The sequence below is a fragment of the Calidris pugnax genome, unplaced genomic scaffold, assembly GCF_001431845.1.
Source record: "Calidris pugnax isolate Ruff unplaced genomic scaffold, ASM143184v1 scaffold24, whole genome shotgun sequence".
Taxonomy (NCBI): Eukaryota; Metazoa; Chordata; class Aves; order Charadriiformes; family Scolopacidae; genus Calidris; species Calidris pugnax.
The window spans coordinates 1,816,465-1,833,569 of NW_015090922.1; the positions used below are offsets into that span (position 1 = coordinate 1,816,465).

The 17,105-nt window shown below is 42.7% G+C and overlaps 1 protein-coding gene across 1 annotated transcript in view; it reads left to right on the forward strand.

Annotated features, from left to right (window-relative positions):
- PARP1 (poly(ADP-ribose) polymerase 1) overlaps positions 1 to 17,105 on the forward strand; it is a 34,797-nt gene that overhangs the window by 14,954 nt on the left and 2,738 nt on the right. Inside the window, exons 6-21 of the mRNA XM_014951098.1 lie at positions 346 to 462; positions 1,403 to 1,579; positions 2,100 to 2,241; positions 3,769 to 3,909; positions 4,640 to 4,882; positions 5,591 to 5,659; positions 6,417 to 6,549; positions 7,340 to 7,535; positions 8,804 to 8,932; positions 12,773 to 12,856; positions 13,371 to 13,493; positions 13,915 to 14,043; positions 14,755 to 14,853; positions 15,408 to 15,560; positions 15,699 to 15,826; positions 16,241 to 16,302. Coding sequence (XP_014806584.1) covers positions 346 to 462; positions 1,403 to 1,579; positions 2,100 to 2,241; positions 3,769 to 3,909; positions 4,640 to 4,882; positions 5,591 to 5,659; positions 6,417 to 6,549; positions 7,340 to 7,535; positions 8,804 to 8,932; positions 12,773 to 12,856; positions 13,371 to 13,493; positions 13,915 to 14,043; positions 14,755 to 14,853; positions 15,408 to 15,560; positions 15,699 to 15,826; positions 16,241 to 16,302 — 2,125 coding nt within the window. The remainder of the gene's footprint in view (positions 1 to 345; positions 463 to 1,402; positions 1,580 to 2,099; positions 2,242 to 3,768; positions 3,910 to 4,639; positions 4,883 to 5,590; positions 5,660 to 6,416; positions 6,550 to 7,339; positions 7,536 to 8,803; positions 8,933 to 12,772; positions 12,857 to 13,370; positions 13,494 to 13,914; positions 14,044 to 14,754; positions 14,854 to 15,407; positions 15,561 to 15,698; positions 15,827 to 16,240; positions 16,303 to 17,105) is intronic.

Consider the following 17,105-nt stretch of genomic DNA (forward strand, 5'->3'; position numbering starts at 1 on the left):
TCCGTGGCCTTTCTTCACATGTACCTGATAGAGAAGCCTTGGTTTATACAGAATCCCATAGGGATGTCCTTCCATGTGTAATTTTGAGAGTATTTGCTGAAGCTGCAGTGTGCTCTTGTGTTCATCCTGAAATCTGAAACATGTGGCTTTAAAGACCTGTTCCGGGTTTTTGGGTAAAATGTGTGACACTCCCTTTTGGTAAAGCTACTGGTTCTTGGGGCTCTTCATCTCACAGCCTGCATTTAAGCCAGGCTTGCTAAAACCTCATCTACACACTGCAGTTTCAGGAGTGTTCTTAGGAGGCAATCTGTCACAAGTAGCTAAGCTGCTGGGTTCTGTCAACAGGAGCAGACGGAGCTGATCTGGGGCATCAAGGATGAGCTGAGGAAGGTCTGCTCCACTAATGACCTGAAAGAGCTGCTGATCGCCAACAAGCAGGAAGTTCCTTCTGGGGAGAATGCTGTGAGTTGGTCTGTAGATGTTTTGTGTGTGTGCTGGGTTTTCAGATTGGATTGCTGCAAGGTCCGCAAGTCTGAAGCGTGTTCCTAATGTAACACTTGGGAAAGAAATTCAGTGCAAAGCCCAGTCGTTTTGTCCCCAGACTGTGATGATGTTGCTGTTATGCTTGCTTGTCAAGTGCTGTGTGGTGGGGTGTGATGCTGAATTCAGAGCCTTGGTCTTAGTGATGTGCCTTTATGGTGCTACGCCCAAACTGGTCCATGGGTGGGGTTTTTTTTGTTGTTGCTGGCTCTTCAAGAGCAGGTTAGGTATGGCATTTCACATCGCCTCTCTCAACTGTTAAATTATGCAAAAAGAATCAAAATTGCATAAATTCTTTCCTGGTGTCTTTTCTAAAACAGTCACCTTTTAGTCTGTGTAACTTGTGAAAGTCGTCCCTCTTTTGGAGCACGCATCACTTGAAGTACTTATATTTATTAAGACTCTTTGTAAGGAGCGTGGGCTGGGATGTGGGAAGCGTCTAGACTCCAAATGGTCAAGAAATACTCTCTAGGCACTGGGACTTGTCTGAGAATACACTCCCACCTGCCTGCTCACGTGCTCAGATGTGGTAGCCCATCTCCTCCATGGCTATTCCAGCGTGGCTGACGGTGTGGTAGGTACGTTCTCCTGGATCTGGCCAGGAGAGACTGGCAGTCCTGGGTGTGAGCAGGTATGGTGTGACTGGGGAAACATCATGTCGTGTCTTTAAAGTGCTGTAAATCAATCAGTTCTGGTAAGAGCCTTGATTTATGTGCATCATGTGCATGAGAAGCACCAGAAACATGGATGTCTGCACACCAGCAGCCTGCTGGTTATTTTCTTGTGCAGCCCAGTGTAATGTACTGCATGGGCTTCCAGCCTCCTCCTGCTGTGACTTGCTTTGTATTCTTTGTTGCTTTAGATTTTGGACCGAGTAGCAGATGGGATGGCGTTTGGAGCTCTGCTGCCCTGCGAGGAGTGTAAGGGGCAGTTTGTGTTCAAGAGTGATGCCTATTACTGTTCAGGGGATATCACTGCCTGGACCAAGTGTGTTGCTAAAACGCAGACTCCCAACAGGAAAGACTGGGTAATCCCAAAGGTGGGTGTTTACTGCACATTTGATGATCTGACGCACATTTCTGAACGGATGTTAAGAAATTTCCTCTCGTAAGGAGATGGAATGAGCACAGTTAATGCATAACTAAATTGTATTTTTTTCCCTGTAATGCTAAATCAAAAAAGATATTGCTGATTTGATGTGAAACTCATAATTCACCCTCTTCTAGCTTTGTTTTCCCAATCAGTAAAGTGGATATTTGCCTAACTTAGTATGAGTATCTTGGAAATTCTTTCAAATAAACTGGAGTTGATGCTAACATCTGGCTAGTGCTCAATTTAGCCTTTAAATCTTATAATAAATCTTATAATAATATTTGTTGGCTTTGAACTCTACTTCTATCCCACAGGAGTTTCGGGAAATTCGGCCTAACTTAATATGAGTATCTTGGAAATTTTTTCAAAAAAACTGGAGTTAATGCTAACATCTGGCTAGTGCTCAGTTTAGCCTTTAAATCTTATATTTGTTGGTTTTGAACTCTACTTACACTTCTATCCCACAGGAGTTTCGGGAAATTCCTTACCTGAAGAAATTTAAGTGTAAGAAGCAGGACAGAGTATTTCCTCCGGATGCTGCTGCTGTGAACTCGGTGCCTCCTCCCTCCGCGTCTGCTCCTTTGGCAGAGACCGTGTCTGCACCCAGAGGTAAGAGGCCACTGGGCATCAGCTGGTGAGGTTCAGGATGGTGTGTAGTGCCATCTGCATCCAGAGAAGATGCCACCCTGAAAGACATGCCGTTCTCCTGCCTCTGAGCAGGCAGAGCTCTCCTGGTGAAAAACCAGCACAGCAGAGTCCCATGTGCTTCCATCTTCCCAGTGCAGGTGGACCCTGATGTGGTGGATTGCCTGGGGAAGTGGGCTCAAGGTCCTGGTTGTTTTCTAACAAATCATTTTGGGTATTTGTTGATGTTGAGGAAATAATGTGTTTGCAACAAATCAGAAATGTAAAGGCTGATGTTGCAAAATGTGTCCCAAGGGAGACCAGCTGTGAAATACCTTCTTGCTTAGTTTCCTGGGGGACATCCAGGAACCTCCATAACACCAGATATTCCACATTGTGTTAGGTTTTAAGGGCAAGAGTTGGTTTTCATTTTGTTTTTTAAATCCTTCACTGGGATCTGGTTTTGCCAATCACTGACTCCACTTCTGTAAAGTAGATACACTGTCTCTAGCCCACAAATTGGCAGAAGGTTGGATTCCAGAAATCCCCTTTACACCATTGGAATGTGTTGCATGCTTCCATGACATAGCCTGTGCACTAAGAGCTATGCTGACTGCTTTCTTACTCAACATTCTTAGCCCTGGCCCTAGTTTTGGAACCAGAGGACTGTTATTACTTGGTGAGAAGGGTGGGAGTAATTCTACACAGCTAATTTTAGACAGATCGTGATATTTTAGCAGCAAAGACCAAGTAACCCAGATCTTGGTTCTGATTGGCAAGTTGATTCTAGCCCCAGTGTGCCCTGAAAGTAAATTCAAAACATTGACCAGACTTAAAGGCAGGTTACTTAGTTTGCTAGCGGCCTAACAAATCTGAGTTGGGGGAAGGAGAGGAAACAAAACTCTGGGTTGATCGACCTGAGTTAATATTATTTACCTTTAGCAATGTAGATATGCGCTCTTAGACACTTGCCATGTAGCCTCAGATGGTTACCAGTTTGATCCTGACTTGTTATGAAGTTTGCATGATACAACCTTGTTCTGTCTATGAGATCAACACTCAAATGTACTGTCATGTAGGAATGCTGTTGTTTGAGAGACAATGCTCTTTCTCCATCCCCTCAAAAACAGATTTCCTTTTGAAGAGTCAGGAGCTTTCATGTTAGAGTGAATTTCTCCCATGCTGTCCAGGCATCAAAAGAGGAGGGAAGCAGAGCAGAGTCAGTGTTGAAGCAGACTGATTTTTAAATTATTTTTAAATTTAAAAAAAAAAGGGGGCAGGCAAATACTGTGCCTACGTATCCATCTTCCCTATCTCTATGAGCAGGTGCTGAGCTTTGTTGCATTTCCCAGGTGAAGGGGAGCTTCCTTCTGCTGCTTGGACCCCTGTCTCCCTGACACTGGGCTGGTTGCACTGACCAATGGGGGGTTTGGCAATGCTGTCCCTTTGTGCTCGTTACTTGTCTGGGGGGGGCCCTGTTGCTAGTGTGCTGTGTTCTTTCTGAACCCCTAGACAAACCACTGACCAACATGAAGATCCTGGTTCTTGGAAAGCTGTCAAAGAACAAGGAGGAGGTGAAGAGCATCGTGGAGGACCTGGGAGGAAAGATGACGACGACAGCTAACAAGGCCACCCTCTGCATCAGCACAAAGAGTAAGCAGCTCTGCCTGGGTTACTGGTTGCACTGGTGACAGAGCTGAGCAGATTACAGAGGACACGTGTCCTCGGGGCTGTGTGGGGATTAGTGCTTGGATTAGGGGAAGTGTTTTGTCTGCGCACGTGGGTTTAGTGTGCTTGAGAAAGTAAAAACGGATGTGTGTGTGCTGGTTGAGTTTTAATTATCCAGCATGTGTTAACCCTGTGAGTTGGGCCACAAGGCTGTGTCAGGTCTGCAGCAGCTAGAGCTTGGTGGACTACAGACCCTGGAGTTTGGGTCTCTGTGCAGACCATGGTGGCTTGCAGGCCACCCTTGTTGGGGTGACAGGTGTTGGAGGCTGTGTCTGTGCTTGGAGAAGCCACAGAGCTGACTGGGTGCCTGAGGACAGTTGTTTCCTCTGCTGGCAGCTTGGGATCTGCTCTTGCTCCCCATTGAAGTCGAGGTGCAAACTGGCTGCTGAGGGTCTGGTGCAGCCCCAGCTCAGTTCCAGGAAGGGAAGAGCTGGAGCAGACAGGTAAAACAGGAGTGTTTCTATTCTAGCCCAAGGTGCAGCTTTGAGCTGATGAGGATTTTGCTCTCCAAAGAACATGGTGAATCCAAAATGTGGTGGAATTGTGTTTCCACAAAATGTTAGAGAGCTCTGAACCATGGCCAGAGGGAAGGGCTAAAGTTTGAAACTTCACTGATGCTTTTTCTTCTTCTCCATTTCCCACCCTGCCCCTGTAGAAGATGTGGAGAAAATGAGCAAGAAGATGGAAGAAGTGAAGGAGGCCAAAGTCCGTGTGGTCTCAGAGGAGTTTCTTCAGGATGTGAAATCCTCCAGCAAGGACTTTCAGGAGCTTGTGTCTCTCCATGCGCTTTCACCTTGGGGTGCGGAGGTGAAAATGGAGCACGAGGAGATGGCTGTGGATGGGAAGTGCAGCAAGCCCCCAAGTACGAAGAGTGCTGGGAAGGTCAAAGAAGAGCAAGGTGAAGAACAAAGGGTTGTTTCTCCACAGGCCTATTCAATACTGTGCACAAAGCAAACTTGGGTATTGTCTATCCTTGCCCTTTCCTTGAGTTCCACACCCTTTTTTCTCCTAATCAGTTTAAATAATGAGACCTCAGGGCAAGATTAGCTTTAAGTGAACAGGAAGCTGTCTCCTGAGCTGGCTGTTGTCTCCCCTATACCATAGAGAGCTTGCATTATTAATGCCAGGCAGTGAACAAAACTATTGGATCTGCTTGTCTGTCTTCAGAACTCCTTCTTCTCCATGTCCTTCAAGCGTGGGTTTCTGTCATGCAGTTGGGTGTGTTATTGCCAAACTCTATCACAGCAGGAGCATCTCCAGGGGACCCAAACACCCCCCATGCCCTGTGAAGTTTTTAAGTCTCACTTAAACACAACCATAAATGTGACTTTTATCTGCTGTACTGGTGAAGAAATGATAGGAAGGAAATAATTAGAATCTGGGGAGATCTTACTTTTCATTTAATTGGCAGGGTGGGGGCTGTGAATTTGCTGCTAAAAACAGGTAAAAAAAGCCACTGAAGTAATTGTGCTCATATACTGAGAATCTGATTTGAAGCCTCCTTAGGGTGATAATTATGCAAATGGAGAATTTAAATGTTGATTCAAGTCAGATTGTGTTGCCTGCCTAGAAAGAAAAAAAAAATCAACTCTCTTTTTCACTGCAGGACCTAGCAAGTCTGAAAAGAAAATGAAGCTAACGGTGAAGGGTGGAGCAGCAGTAGATCCTGATTCTGGTGAGTGATAACAGTGGCTATGCCCACACCACAAAAAGCCTTCAGGATGCATGATTGTTTACAAGATGTTTTTCTGTGAAAGGATAAGGGCTCCATAAAAAAACCCCATGAATTTTTAAACCATTTTTTCTTGCTATCCAAGGAAGGATATTGATTGACATCCAAAGCTGGATATTCCAGGATTTTCTAGTGCAGCTAAAAGCATAAGGACCGCTTATGCTGAGGAGCGCACTTTGTTCACCTTCAGGAGCATCAGTGGGGTGAAGGAAGGCCCAGCCCCCAGAGGCCACAGGTCTGGCATCAGCATTTGCCCCCAGACTCTTCAAGGAGCAGCCATTGCTACTCCCCAAACCTGTGGTGCACAGACGTTGTTCTGAGAATTCATGCTGCATCCAAGACCTGCCTTTGGTTTTCAGTCCATTTGCTAACGTAAGACCTGCAGAGCTATGCCTGGAGAACTCCTCCAGCCAGTCATGTAGTGTAAAATACTAGATTTTAGGTGGTCCTTTGTCAAAAATTACAGTTTTTTCACCTCTAGTTAGAATTAAGGTTCACTTCAATGTATCTAAAGGTGTGCGCTCACAATTTATTAAAAAGAAAACATGCTTCAAGTAGTTTTGAATGAGCACATGGTCACTGGTTTGGCAGTATTTTTGTTAAGACTCATACTACTTCATGAAATGTTTGGGTGAGTGCAAATGTAAGGAGACCTAAAATGGTAACCTCCTCTGTGTTCTCATTTGTTTCTTCTCTGTAGGTTTGGAGGATTCTGCTCATGTCTTTGAAAAGGGTGGAAAGATTTTCAGTGCAACCTTGGGCCTCGTAGATATTGTGAAAGGAACAAATTCCTATTATAAACTGCAGCTGCTGGAGGATGACAGAGAGAACAGGTGAGTTTAGTTTTCACTAGAAGTACTTTTTTTCACTTTTTTCAACAAATACTGGATTTTAGATGTAGAAGTGGTGAGTTCTTTACAATGAAAATGCCTCCCCAAGCACATAAGGGGCACACGGACATCAAGGGGAGCCATGACCCTGGTTCAGTTCTAGATGTATCACGCTTTACCATGTTCCTGAGAAGCTTTTGTTGCTGGCTCGTGTATGTGGAGTTTGTAACTGGATCTGTGATTCCGTACACAGAGGGATCTCAGTGCCTACATTTTGTCCTGATAAATTGAAGAGCTTGATTGATTGTATCCTGCAAACACTATGGAAGTTGACCCAAGGCAGTGTCAGTAATACAAACAAATTCCTGAATTACTAGATTTCTCTGAAGATCTGAACTCTAGGACTTTGAGTCACATGCTTAAAGATGCCTGATAGTTGTTTTTCAAATATATAACAACCACAATCTGAAGAGTTGTATTTGCAAAACATTAAGACTGAAGAGATATTATCCTCTCTGTTCCTGCTGTGCACATATTTATCTTCAGGGCTGGAGGTCTGGTGGGTTAACACGGGGCATTTTTTTTCTTTTACACCAGTCCTTGGACGTATGATCTGTGGAGGCTCTTCTGTTGCTCTCCTGCAGTCCCTGATAGGGAATGTCTTCCATAAAATTAATGGTATGCAAATGATTCACGTGCAGCTGCGTGACTGTTGCAGGATCAGCTTCATTTGGGCTGAGATCTAGAGCCAGAGTATCTGATGTCTGTCCTTTTCTTGCGTTTGCCTCTTCAGATACTGGGTGTTTAGATCCTGGGGTCGCGTGGGCACTGTAATCGGGAGTAACAAGCTGGAGCAGATGCCATCAAAAGAAGATGCCGTTGAACACTTCCTGAATTTGTATGAAGAGAAAACTGGCAATTCTTGGCATTCAAAGAACTTCACTAAATACCCCAAGAAATTCTACCCGCTGGAAATAGATTATGGACAGGTAAATCTGAAATGTCCCCGTACCTGGTGGAGCATTGCTTTGCTGTAGCTGTTCTGGGCTCGCTGTTGGATCACTTACATTTCACAAACCTGAGGAATGAAGTTACATCTTCCCTGTGCTACAGGAGGAGAGCTCTAATCAATGAGTGTCCTGCGTTAAAATAGATGTGCTGGGAAACTTAAGTAGTTTTCCATTGTCAAGTCTGAAGTCCTTTTAGTGCTCATGCCTGTTCACTCTGTAATTTTAAGGATGTTAACTTGAACTTAATTCAGCAGTCATTTCGCATACATCCTGTCTGAAAGCACCATTTTCCTCTTTTTAAAATAGATACTTCTTATCTGTCTTCTGCATCCAAAATCCTCCCAAATGCTGAAGCAACTGCTCTGCAGCATTCTGCTAAGTGCACATATTGAGCAGGCTGAGGAAGAAATTATTCATTGCCAGTAAGATTTAGCTATTTAGACAACTAAGCTAAATCGGAATCCTATTCCTTCTGCCCAGTGGGGGTTTCTGTGTGTATTTAAAGGCGTACCCAGAACTTAAACTGTCTTCAGATGAAATAGTTGAATGCTGTGAATAGCTATAAAGAGACCGGGGAAGGTGTTCTCAAGCTATTGCGTTTTTCTGTGGCCGAATTATCCAATGTCATCTTTTCTTGTGAAGTACTCAATGCTTAGCTTTATTTCTGGAAATTTGAATATTGCAGCAGCAAAGTGTCTGTTGAACTGCAACGTACGGTGATATTCTGAAGCATCTGGCAGATGCTTTATTGGTGCAATGCTCTACCATGAAAGCGCCTAGATGGTATTATGCCTAATTGATGATTTCTGTACTCAGCTATGACAGTTTTTATTACAGAAAACTTAGTGAAACTAGTTATTACATCTCTATTTTGTCATAAAAGCAACAAAGTAAACATTCATTTTTCATATCAAGGGCTCCATGTAGTTAGTAGAAAGCTTGCACAAAAGGTAATTGATACTGTTGCTTGAGGTGAAGCAGAGGTGCACAGAGTTCCTATTCCCTTAATTCTGCTTATATTTGACAGTGCCACCTCTTGAAATAACATCTGCCACGTTACTAAATAGGTGAATTTTTAAACCCACTTTGTTCCAGAATGGTGGAGCAGTGTCCCACGCTCCCCATGAACTTCAGACTAGTCATAGTATGCATACACTAAATTGGTTTTGAGTTGTTACCATGGCAGCCAGCCTGTTAGTTTCATCCTTTGTGATTTTGCTAATTCTGATACTATTTTTACCTCCCAGGATGAAGAAGCTGTCAGGAAGCTGACAGTAGGTGCCGGGACAAAATCTAAACTTGCTAAGCCAATCCAAGACCTTATTAAGATGATCTTTGATGTGGAGAGCATGAAGAAAGCAATGGTGGAATTTGAGGTGACTGCACGCATTTGTGTTTCTTGCTTCTTACCCTCCATTGTACTTAGCCAGAAACAAGTTTTTTGCAATCCAGGGTGCATCATACTTCCTGGAAGTCAGTGTGAGTTTTAGATCAGCCTTAAAGTAAGGGCAAGAGTCTGACCAGAGTTTGTCCAGCACTGGAAGTAGTAATTAGTTATGGTAACGTGCAGTTTTTAAAACATGGGTGCGTATAGGTACCATAGTTCATATGGTGACAGGCTGAGAGAGTTGGGGGTGTTCAGCGTAACGTGCAGTTTTTAAAACATGGGTGTGTATAGGTACCATAGTACATATGGTGACAGGCTGAGAGAGTTGGAAGTGTTCAGCCTGGAAAACAGAAGGCTCTGGGGAGACCTTATAGCAGCCTTCCAGATCCTCTTCTGAACAGGGCCAAACTTAAAATATTTTTATTGTATTTCTCATTTGTTCTGATGACAGCCTATTTTCATCCATTCTTCTTTCCTCCATCCTTCTTGATCCATGCTTCTAGCGAGCTTTCAGAGAGCAGTCTGGTAGTATCATCTCTCTCTCGCTGCATAGAAACGGTTTTACCTGGTGTTAGAGATCTTGCAGTTTGTTTTGATGCAAAACTGGGTTAATTCTAAATAACAAATTTCAGTTTTCTTCAGCCAGCTTAGTTATCCTGCCCTAAGACATCATATTTAAGCAGCTGTTGTTTGTTCTCTGTATCAGTATTTTGTGTATCTGCTTCTCACAACAGGCTTATTTGAAAGCTTTCTGATGGCTTGCCCAATGTTTTGTAGCATCTTGGGTTAATCGTGTTGTCCTGTATCTTCAGTGGTTCTTTATGTTAAAGTGTTCTAAAATATTAATAATTCTTTGTAACTGGAGCTGGCTAAAGACTCTGAACTGATCATCATCTGATGTCATTTGATTTTGTAGAACTCTCTTGAAGCTATGTTAATTCACACCATCTGCAGATCTATAGGAGACCTGGGACTCCAGATGGGCCTGTCTTCCTATTAGATTTATCTTCCTGTGCTGTTGCTGCTGAACAGCTGTTTTCTGTTAAGAGGAAATCATGTTTTTCCTAGTTAGAAGTTTCTGTGCATCCTCCAAAAGCAGCTCCTTGGTTCCTTTAATCAGCCTGATTTCAAATATTTCATTTCACCCAGGCACTCTCATTTTGCCAGAACTGTAGCAAATTCTTAGTCTTTCCGTTACACAACAATAGATTTATCTGATGTGTTTCTTTTCGTCCTTCTAATTTAGCTTTTAAGAGTTCTACCTCACCAAGCATACAGGGGTTTATTACCATTATCTCTATCATTGCCTTACGTGTGAAATGGCTGGTTAGAGGACTGAGTCTACTCTAGAGCCATGTCCTCTCTCGCCTGGGTGGAAGGCAAACATCTCCCTGGCCTCTCGTGACATTTTCGGTGCACGCATCTGTGACGTGGAGCTAATTCTTCATGTTACCCTCGGTGCATCTGGCAGTAATTGCAGTCCTGTTGGTTTAGACCCAGCTCCTTGGCTGCTGTGCTCTTTTAATGCATCTAATGATAAAGCTTTGGGTGCAGTTTAGCTTTATATGAGCTCTGCAGGGCTCTGTTCACAGACTCACAGAATTGTAGGGTTGGAAAGGACCTTTGGAGATCATCTAGTCCATCACAGAATTGTAGGGTTGGAAGGGACCTTTGGAGATCATCTAGTCCGACCCACCTGCCAAAGCAGGGTCACCCAGAGCAGGCTGTACAGGAACTCAAACAGGCAGGGTTTGAATATCTCCGGAGAAGGAGACCCCACACCGTCTCTAGCAGCCTCTTCCAGGGCTCTGCCACCCTCATAGTAAAGAATTTTTTCCGCATGTTCAGATGGAACTTCCTGCCCAGCTTGTGCTCATTGCCCCTTGTTCTGTCATGTGACACCATTGAGAAGAACCTGACCCCATCCTCTTGACACCCACCCTTTAGATATTGCTCAGCATTGATGAGGTCCCCTCTCAGTCTTCTCTTCTCCAGGCTAAACAGCCCCAGGGCTCTCAGACTTTCCTCATCAGAGAGATGCTCCGTTCCCTTGATCATCTTCGTAGCCTCCACTGGACTCTTTCCAGTAGCTCCCTGCCCTTCTTAACTGGGGAGCCCAGAACTGAACACAGGACTCCAGATGTGGCCTCACCAGGACAGAATAGAGGGGACCACCTGCTGGCTCATGGACAACTTTTTCTCCATGCTCCTGACCCTGTTCACCTACCATGACTTGCAGGAGACACAAACTCCGAGCCCCTTGGCTGTATGTGAGCTCGACCACCTGCTGGCCACACTCTCTTTAATGCCCCCCAGGATGCCATTGGCCACCTTGGCCACAGGGGAACATTGCTGGCTCATGGGCAACTTGTTCTCCATGCTCCTTACCCTGTTCACCTACCATGACTTTCAGGAGACACAAACTCCGAGCCCCTTGGCTGTATGTGAGCTCTGTAGGACATACATTACTTAATCACATTATTGGGGGATGTGTTTATAGGTGTTAGTGTTTATGTGTTAGTGCTTATACATGTTTATATGACTTACAGTTAGTGTAGGTGTCCCCAGCTATTCTGCATATCCAAGTTAAATGGCCCGTTTTGCTTTTACACATCCTTCATTATTTTTTCAGCTAATAGTTAGATAATACGGATGGATGGTACTTAACAAGAATCCCAAAAAAGCCCCAAAAGTTTAGGAGCTATGAATCTATTGCAAGTTGTTTTTTGTTAAGTTATTAATCTTGGCTTTGTGTCTTTTGGGTCCCTAAGACACGACCAGTTTTGAAGCCTCTCTTCTTTTCTGCGGTCCATCTTGGCTTTTCTTGGTATCTGGCTTTATGTATGCTTAGCTGCAGCTAAAGGTGGAAGTTCTCCTAAGCCCAGTACAGGGTCGAAATTGCCATTAAAAAATCATTTCAGGGCTTTCACACCAGTCTCTGTAGCTTGGAAGAGCCTTCTGAGTTCAGCTTGTAGAGAAGACCTGTGTACAGCTGGGTTTCCTAGCTCCATAGCAAATAAATAATGTGGGACTTATCCAGACAGTACGTGACATACATGGTTTCATAGGATCTTCTGTCCTTGAGCTGAATCTTAAACCAATGGAGTTAAGTAAAGGCTGGTTTGACCTGCAGCGTGTACGGTGAGTACTGTCAAGAATCCAGAGGGTCTGTGTATGATCTTTGTAAAAGGCTCCATTGGACTTGACTTTTGTCCAGTGTTTTGTGCTCAGATGGTCCTATGCAATGATTTAATGCAAATCTGAAACTCTCCCAAGATCCGTCAATACACAAACAAAAGCAACGTATGAATTAAATCAGTGGATAAATGCAGGCACCCAAGATACCGCTTTTAACTTAGCTTCTTTTTTTTTTTTCCTGGTTCATTTTTCATTAATTAATATGAAGAATCTTATAACCTCTTTCAGTTTGACCCTTGATAATCATAGCATAAAGTTGGAAGAAGGTGTCTGGGTTGTACCTAGAGACACAGATGATCTTAAGAACAAGAATTATTTCATTCAGTTTGCTTCTTTGCCAGCCTGAAATGTATGGTTACTGAAGGGATTGAGGAATCCATCTGACACCAGGTCAATATTAAACTTCTAGCCAGGTGCTTAGTACCCTGTTTTTATGTTGTCCTAGTTTAGTTTCCTATTGCAGTGTTCCTCAATCCACAGAGATTTTAAAACCAAGTCTGAAATGTTTCTGTTCTTCGTGTGGTCAGTCTTAACCAGGATGGAGAGATTAGTTTCCCAGAGACCAGAGAGGGAATGCTGCCACAGTTTCGATGTAGTGAAACCCTCTTTTAATCATTTAACTCTTCATCAGATTGACCTGCAGAAGATGCCGTTGGGAAAACTGAGCAAGCGACAGATCCAGAGCGCGTATTCCATCCTTAATGAAGTTCAGCAGGTGAGCACAAAAGAGATGTTGGAACAGGAGGGGGATTCAGGAATTGTTCTGGGCTCAGTGTGGGGTGAACGCTGAGCTGTGTGTATGAAGATCTCCGCTCTCTTTTGCTGGAGAAGAGAATGTGGCTTCCACAGGTAACTAGTTTTTGTCATGGGCTCCCTGGCAAAGCATAGATATGGGAAGTCTAACTTCAATTATTAGAGTAGACCAGAACCTTGCCAAGGACATGCACCTCTTCCACATCCAGAAGCCTTTCTTTTGCCTTCAAGAAGCAAAATCCCCACTAGATTTTTTGATACCAGAACTTCTGTGTATTTCTGTGCAAGTGCTGTGACTTACTATATGCAAAACAATTAAATAGAATTGCCCTTTTTAGTTCAGTGAGAGTTTCAGCATTAGCACTATTTGCTTTGCTGCTTCTGTGTATTAGTCCACACGTATTCTGTGTGTGTCTCTTGCTACGGAGACCTTATCTTACTCAGTAATTTTCTTTGGTGCTCGTTGTCTTTTTTAGGCAGTTTCTGACAGTGGTTCAGAATCCCAGATTTTGGACCTCTCCAACCGCTTCTACACTTTGATTCCTCATGACTTTGGGATGAAGAAACCACCTCTCCTAAATAACTTGGAATACATTCAGGTATGGACTGGAAACAGTATGTGATTTGCAGGCAACAGGTCTGATATCAGACGTTTATCACGGAGAGTTTGTGAGGTTTTAAGACTTACTTTAACCTTGTGCTTTCATGAGGTTAAGCTTGTTTTTCTTCGGAGTATCTTTTTGTTTGTTTATGTGCATGTGTGTGTATATGTATACAAATAATTATATGTATGAGGTATTAGAAGATCTGTTTGTATATGTGTGTGTATTTTATATTTTAACATAAATATACATACACTTGAATATATACATTTGGGTTTGTTTTTTTTTTAAAAAAAGGCAGTGTTGTTAGATGGCAGTGTGGCCAGTGATTCATAAACACTTGTATAATTTGGAGTATTCCAGAGTTACTCTGAAGGTGTCAAAGGCCCAAGTGAAATAACCTCTTTATATTCTTCAGGCTAAAGTGCAGATGTTGGACAACTTGCTTGATATTGAGGTTGCCTACAGCCTTCTCAGAGGTGGAAATGAAGATGGAGATAAAGACCCAATTGACATCAACTATGAAAAGCTTCGAACTGATATTAAGGTAAAGGAGATAAAAGGAAATGAGTGACTGTGACTACAAGCTGATGTCCTGCTAGTTTGGAGTATTGTAAATCACCATAACTGTAGGTGGACAGGTGTATTGGCATGAGTTCAATGAAGGGTCACTGAGATGATTAAGGGCCTGGACCACATGTTGTATGAGGAGATGCTGAAAGAGCTGGGGCATCAACGTCTGTGAATACCTTATAGGGAGAGGGAGTAAAGAAGTCATAGACAGACTCTCTTCAGTGGTATCCAGTGACAAGAGGCAACGGGCACAAAATGAAATACAGGAAATTGTATTTAAACAAAAGAAAATGGTTTTGTTATTGATGGTGTTTGGTTTGGGGTTCTTTGTTTGTTTGTTTCCCGCTGAAACACTGGAAAAGGTTGCCCAGAGAGGCTGTGGAGGCTCTGCTCTCAGAGGTGTTAAAAGCCTGAGTGAACTCAACCCTTGGCAACCTCCTCCAGCTGCCCCCGCTTTGAGCAGGGGAGTTGGAAATTATCTCAGTTTCCAGAGGTGCCTTCCTGTCTCAGACATTCTGTCCTGTCTATATCCCTGTACGTTTCCTCTAGATGGGAATAAATTCCCACCTAAATAATAAAGGAGGCTGAAACTGGGGAGTTGCAAGCATAGGGTGGATCTCATGATATTATAGGGTGCCTGCTAGTTTGTGTGCTTAAGAAACTTCTCTTGTTTGTCTCTTTGCAGGTTGTTGACAAAGATTCAGAAGAAGCCAAGATTATTAAACAATATGTGAAAAATACTCATGCTGCTACGCACAATGCTTATGACCTCAAAGTCGTGGATGTAAGCTGGGCAATACTGGGGTTTAAGTTTGTGAAGATGGACAAACAAGTCGACTTACTTGTTTGCAGTTTCCTTTTATTTTTGAGTAGCTTATCTTAGTTTCCTTTGTTGAAGGGATGGTTTGGTAGACCAATTGCTATTTTATAGAGTAGGGGAGGCCTAGGCAGAGATGAATCTAAGCTTACTGGGGTGTCTTTGGGCGTGTGTTATTATTTTAATTAAATTGGCCTCAAAAAGGAGGTGGAGGAGTAATCATCCTCTAAAATTGAGCCTTAGTCCATTGAATGATTTTTCAGAAAACTATGGTCTCATGAAAATGCAGAAGGGAAGGTGGAGAAGTAATCGATAACAAGTACCGTGTGATCAATGCTACCTCGTTTTTGCTAGCATGACATGGCAAACTGCAAATACTGAGCACAACCTAGATCGATTTTCCTACCAGATTAATGCATATTTGAGATGGGATGATTTTTTTTCATCCGATTAGTTGCACGCAGGTAATGGTTTATTTTGCTTGGTTGCTCTTTTTTCTCCTATCCCTCTCCGAACCGAAGATCTTCAGGATTGAGCGTGAAGGAGAGAGTCAGCGTTATAAGCCCTTTAAGCAGCTCCATAATCGCCAGCTGCTGTGGCACGGCTCCCGCACCACCAACTTCGCCGGTATCCTCTCGCAGGGTCTCCGGATAGCTCCCCCAGAAGCTCCTGTGGTACGTCAGATGGCTTCCCTGGCTGCCCTCATCCCTGTGGCCACCAGCCAGCTGGATTCAATGCTGCCTTTGTGTTACCGTCCCAATCTTTTCCAATCCCCCCTTATTTTTTTTTTTTTTCCTTTTTGCTGCTTGCAGACTGGCTACATGTTTGGGAAGGGCATCTATTTTGCAGACATGGTATCCAAGAGTGCCAACTACTGTCACACATCTCAGGCTGATCCCATAGGTTTAGTTCTACTGGGAGAAGTTGCCCTTGGAAATATGTAAGTAACTTAGGAAGAGCGTTTGCCAAAACATGCTTAATATATCATGGTAGAAGATGATGTTAAAATTGCAAGCCTTTTCTTCAGTGTGAAGAAAAAGCACTTTGTATTTCATTAGAAGGAAGTGGTGTTTTGTGGTTGTTTTTTTTTTAAATGAGAGCTGTTTGGTAGGGCAAAAAAAATCTGTGTTGCAAGTCTAGAATCTTATTCTAAATGCTAATATCATTAAAACTAGTAACTGAGACAAGGAAGGATGTTAAGTTCCAGAAGAGTAGAATCTAAATTAATTTTATATTAATTCACAGTAAAGTGAAGCCTGGGAAAATAAAATAATAGTAATAATTAAAAAAAAATGTCACCAAGATAGTTTAAGATGAATGTAAAATGCTGTTGTGTGTTCTTTGTGCTGTCCAGGTACGAGCTAAAGAATGCTTCTCACATAACAAAATTGCCCAAGGGAAAACACAGCGTGAAGGGTAAGCATTAGTAGTTGTCCTTGGTGATCTGTTATCGATTGCAAACTCACCTGGTGACTCTCTGCTTAGCAAAGAGAACTATAGTCATTTCATGTACTTACTGCAGTAAGTTGTACTTACTTTAAAAGTTTGCACAGTGTTGCCCTATAGTTGCATCTGTGTATGTATATATGGTGTTTTGAGGTGGACTTAGTACACTTGGAATGTTAAGACTGAAGTTAATGTGTTGCCTGAAGTTCAGGAGGAAACTTTCATTTCATATTGCCCAAGAGAAGATGTAAGGTGCATTCTCTTACATTTCAGCTGCTTTCATCATAACAATACTCTGTATTTTAGAAAGATGAGAGATTTGATAGATCAGAAGAATAATTGTTTAGCTTTCAAAGTGCCTTGGAAGTTTGGAGAGAAGGGAAAATCTAAGAATAAGTTCAGAAGGAACAGCTGTTCTCATTAAATTTCTATCTGCAAGAAGTATCAGTATATTGCACTGCAAAAGAAGATGAGAGAACAGACTTAGCTCTGTAATTCAAGTTAAAGAAATGGTAATCATGACTGTCTTCTGTATTGAGATGGGAGAGCAGAGAACAGTAACATTCAGTAATGACTGGCTTTTCTTAAACTATTCATTTTGAGAGGCTTAAAAAAATCAGTTGCCTAAAATAAAATAAAATTTGATTTAGCGTCTTTTTCAATACATAGTACTCTAACTATTATGGATGTCAAATCAGATTTGTATTGAAGAGTTTAAAGAGAATAAGAATTGGTTTGTTACACTTCTCTGAAAATGCTGCAACGTGCATGTT